This window comes from Raphanus sativus, unplaced genomic scaffold (genome assembly GCF_000801105.2).
Source record: "Raphanus sativus cultivar WK10039 unplaced genomic scaffold, ASM80110v3 Scaffold3011, whole genome shotgun sequence".
NCBI lineage: Eukaryota > Viridiplantae > Streptophyta > Magnoliopsida > Brassicales > Brassicaceae > Raphanus > Raphanus sativus.
In genome coordinates, this window is record NW_026618318.1 from 7,976 (window position 1) to 12,723 (window position 4,748).

General features: G+C 36.2%; 1 protein-coding gene across 1 annotated transcript; it reads right to left on the reverse strand.

Annotated features, from left to right (window-relative positions):
* Positions 1-1,540: 1,540 nt before the first annotated feature.
* On the reverse strand, positions 1,541-3,821 carry LOC108838941 (pectinesterase 5-like). Its single transcript, XM_057000858.1, has 2 exons — positions 2,594-3,821; positions 1,541-2,493 (listed from the first exon to the last, which is right to left on the reverse strand). Exons 1-2 carry the CDS (start codon positions 3,699-3,701, stop codon positions 1,805-1,807), a joined length of 1,797 nt encoding a protein of 598 aa, XP_056856838.1. The 5' UTR covers positions 3,702-3,821; the 3' UTR covers positions 1,541-1,804.
* Positions 3,822-4,748: the final 927 nt, after the last annotated feature.

Genomic DNA, 4,748 nt, shown 5'->3' on the forward strand with positions numbered 1-4,748 from the left:
CATCATTCATGACATAACTGCTCTTTCTATATTTATCTCTTTCCCACGTATATGCTACTAACTATTTTTTTTTTGTCTTTCTTATAAAAGAAGAAAATTACTACCACTTGCAATATTATTCCGGACATTGATGCTACAATGACTATACACCATCTCCTATATCATGTGAAGCGTTATTAAGACACATCAATTAATTTCAGATTCGTATTTTCCAGAATATTTGGTTTAAATTATATAAAATGAGACTCTGACTGGTTTGCATTACATGAAAAAAAAATCTGAATTTTGGACTAGATATAAAATAAATTACAGTATAAAATATGGATCGTTGACAGCTATTTTTTTTTGTTTCCATGATAGACAAATAGAAACATATTATTTTTGTTTACGATAAATACGATCTGGATAATTTTACTTTTCAAATATTATTTTCTGTTTTACAATTATTTTTTATTTTGAAGTAATTATTTGTATTCATTTAAATAATATACACAATAACAGTAATAATATTATTTATGTATGAAACGAAAGGAGAATACTATAGCAATTACAGTATATACGTAATCATATTACCAATCCCTTTGATTATCTTTGTCGCAAGTCCAGCTAGAAATTGACACATTTTTCCCGCGAAACAAAAAGCAAAAACCATTATAGCCATTTGATTCCCACTAAAGTTTTGGAGAATCATAACATATGTCAAATAGACCCACCCAAACTCTCGCCAACCTGTTTCACACTATAATAGTATATATAATAAATTACCAACGTAATCACAGTTAAATCTTGACCCGGTCCAAAAACCCCGAGTCGATGGATCTTGAATTTAGAAACTTTTTTGCATGTTACAGACCACTTACGAAGCCATTAGCCCTTGGGGCTTAATGGTCTAAAAGAGTGGACGATAAAAATTGAAATATAATGTTTCTTTTTGTTGTATCCTCCTCCATAGTTGCAAGGACAACGGTATGATTGTATTCACTAGGAAAAACCAAAGCACCCGTTATTTTCGGTTCAAATGAATCTGTATTTCATCTTGTTTAACAACCGTATAGATGCACCAAGCATGTGTCTATGTATATTTATATCTCTTAACATTTTTGGACCTTTGATTATAGTAAATCGATCGCGTATAGATCTTGATGGACTTCAGCCAGGAATTGATTGTCCTAGTCTGAAGAAAGTCACTCAAAGTGAACACAAAGAATTTTTGAGTTTGATCAAAAGCATTTTATAAATATTGCTTTAATCTCGGATCAGAAATAGCAATTCGTGGATTACTAGCTAAAAAGACAAGAAAAGTCTTTTACCAAAAATAAAATAAATAAATAAATAAAAGACAAGAAAAGTCATGCGCTATTCTTCATTTGTCGTTTTATATATGAAACCAACGAAAGAAATTATAAAAATGATATATTTCATAACAAAAACAGAAAATCTAGAATTTTTGATGTTTGTTACTTAGAATCCAATGAAATGATGCATTCCAAACTAGTTCATTCCAATTGTACTCTTTAGTAAACTAGGAAATTTGCAAGAACAAGAAAAATGTATAAATTCGAAAATTATATATATTTTAAGAAAATATTAGACATAGATACAACACAGTAGATAAATTTCATACTTTTCAAATATGAAATTAAAGTTAAACAATATAATTTTTTTCCTCATATTTCATACGTGAGACAAACAAAAAGTGAATCTTACAACTTCATCCCCCCGCATATTTATCCTACCGAAAGTGAACGTTGTATTTTTCCCCTTTTACATGAACACGTACTAGTCTTTTTCAATTTTATATGATTTATAGTCCAAGGTTGACGGGAACATTAGCTTCTTGAATCCAGTCAACGGGAGCCAACCAGTTAGCGACAGTGTACTGATTAACCTCAGATGCAGACTTGGCGATCTTAACCCAGTCAACTCTTTTGTTAGTTTTAGCTCCTGGTCCACGGTTGTTGAACTCAATGTACTTACATGTCTTGTGGAAACTTTCCCCATCCCAAACTTTCCATCCTTCAGGTGTAATCACATCACCGATCTCGCTGTTGATGACCGCGGTGGTGGAGTACTTCTTCCACGGCCTTCCCAAGTATGACAGAACGGTTAACCTCTCTGCCTGTAGTTTCTTGTCTGGAACGATTTTGCAGTTCTGGAGGACGATACCGATTTTCATGGATAATCCCTTCTCGTTTCCGTCGGCTGTGACGGTGTTGAATTGGTTCTTGTTTCCTTTACGGACAACAATCATTGAGTTTTGGATGACGGTTGCTCCTTTTCCGAAGATGAAATCGATTGTTCCTGAGACGACGATGTTTCTGTAGAACTGACGACCATTGTTAGCGTATAGAGTGTCTTGGTAACCATCGAATCTACAGTTGAAGAGGACTGCACGGTCTCCATTCACTCGGATTGCCACGGCTTGGTGTCCATTGGGACCAGCTGTGTTCTTGAATCCGATAAATTTCGCCATGAACCCTTCAGATTCCACCTCTACATTACATGTAATAAATGAGTTATTTCTATAGAAAAAAAAATATTTATTGAGATTTGTAATAGTAATAATGTTTTAAGTTAGGGTACGTAGACTTACGGACTGTGCCACTAAGAGAAGTGGTGGTTCCAGGGGTGAGTTTAACACTTCTGTTGAAAGAGATAATGGTCTTTCTTGCACCATCTCCGAACAGGAAGATGTTGTTCTTTTTCTTAGGGATCACAACTTGCTCTTTGTAGATACCAGCCTTGATGTGGATAATGCATCTACCTTTGTTTTTGTCGGGACAAGCATTAACGGCTTGTTGGACCGACTTATATTGTCCGCTTCCGTCCTTAGCCACGACATATGTTGCTTTGATTCTAGCACCACCTTCACCGCTCTTTTCGGCACGTCCAGCGTTAGCCATGAGCTTCCTGTCTGCACCCGAAACCCATCTTGGGATTCCAACATCGTCAAGGTCTTCAAGAAGACGACGAGAAGGACCATCAGGATCGGCCACGGGAGTATCAACGGCAGGAGTGGCTTCTTTCTTGGCGGGAGCTGCTCCTTTCTCGGAGGAAGAGAAGAAATCACCTGTCATGTTCTTGAAATCATCCATTTTGATGTTAAGCTTGGCCATCGCGCTGACGACTGTGTGGAAGATGTCAATAGCGTTGCCAGTGAGAATCTTGGAGTTTGCAATGCCTTCTCCAATAGTCTTTCTCAAATCATCTTCTTCGATGTCATCAAGACAATCGGTTTGGTAGTTGTAAACACCGGTTAACCATTGTTTAAGCTGGTCGATTTTGCTACCGATCTGGCTAAGATCTTCACCCATTTCCTCAACAATGGTACCGAGATCCTCAAGCGCGTACATGAAAACTCTCTTGCAGTAATCAAGAACGGCTTTGTTGTTTGGTGAGATGCTTGAACCCATTTTTCCTTCGGTTTTACCCGTGAAGTTTGATGATTTGGTTATTGCATCTTGTGTAGCGAGGATGAAGGCCTTGATCAACTTGTTTGGGTCATCGCTCTTGACTGGCTCGAGTGTTTTGACACATGAGGCTTTGTCAGAAGTCGCCTGGCAAATTCCTTGCACGGCTTTCATCTGTGCAGACAGAGGTTTGTCGTTGTTTCTGTTAACGATGGCAACGACTCCTATGGCTACTCCGACCAATAAAAGGACGGAGGCCACAGAAACAACAACTTTTCCTATCGTTTTCATATTTTATTATATTGTTTTTGTGTATTTTTAATTTTTTTTAGGCTCCCTCCGGTTTTATTTAGAGGTTAATCGGAGAGGGAGGGGCTTTATTAGAGAAAAGCCAAGTTGTTTAATGATGACTCGGGCCAGTGAATATTGTAATGGATACTGGAGGCTTTATAGAAGCTTTTAGTATCTAATAATAGCTACGTGCATGGAATTTGCATGGAGGGAGAGATTTACGGTCGACGAATGGCTGAGAATATCTGGTAAAAAAGGGTCTAATATGGAATTGCCTTATTGTGAGGTTTAAATTTGGTCAACGCAAGATAAATATGGCGTACGTTTCCTGGCTCGAGCCTGTGGTGGCTTCATTGACTACAAATAGAAATGACATATAGGGTGTAACTGGTAAATATAAATAAAGAATAATAGAATTAAAATAAATGGAATACTAAGGATGAAATATCAAAAGTGGAATGAAAGTCATCATATTCATTTTATGATCAAATTTGTTATGGAATAATTCTAGCTGCAACTCGAATACATTTTTTTGGAATAAAAATTTCATGAATGTTTAATTTATGTGCATTTCAAAAACCATTCACCAGTTAAGATGTAAAAATGGAAGGATATTCAATTTCATTCCAAAACATTATTCAAAAGAAAAATACAACTTTCACTTGTAAAATCATTTCAAATCAAAAATATTTTGGAATAATTGGAATGATGATTCCTGATGTTAGGAGTTTTGAGGCTCCTAAGTCAAATGATAGTATAGTGGAAGTAAGTTGTCGAACCAGTTCTGAGGGATTCAAATGCAGAGAATGCAAGTATTTGCCTAATCTAAGTGCAATCAGTGAATTTGATGGTTTTTAAACTAAAACTAGAATGCAAGCAATAAAAATGATACTTTTAAGCTATTGGAAAGGAGAACTCATGGGTATAGGGATTTCAGACCTTGGGTGATCAAGTTTCGAACTAAGGATGACAAATGAATCAATCAAACTATTAACCTTAAGCCTAGACACAATTCTAAGCAAGCTCTATGTCTAGATGAATGCTCAT

Excerpts from the sequence above, each read along its gene's own strand:
- LOC108838941 (XM_057000858.1), bottom strand. The coding sequence starts at position 3,701 with ATGAAAACGATAGGAAAAGTTGTTGTTTCTGTGGCCTCCGTCCTTTTA. Across the intron at positions 2,494-2,593 it reads TTCTCTTAGTGGCACAGTCC|AGGTGGAATCTGAAGGGTTC; the intron begins GTAAGTCTACGT and ends CATGTAATGTAG.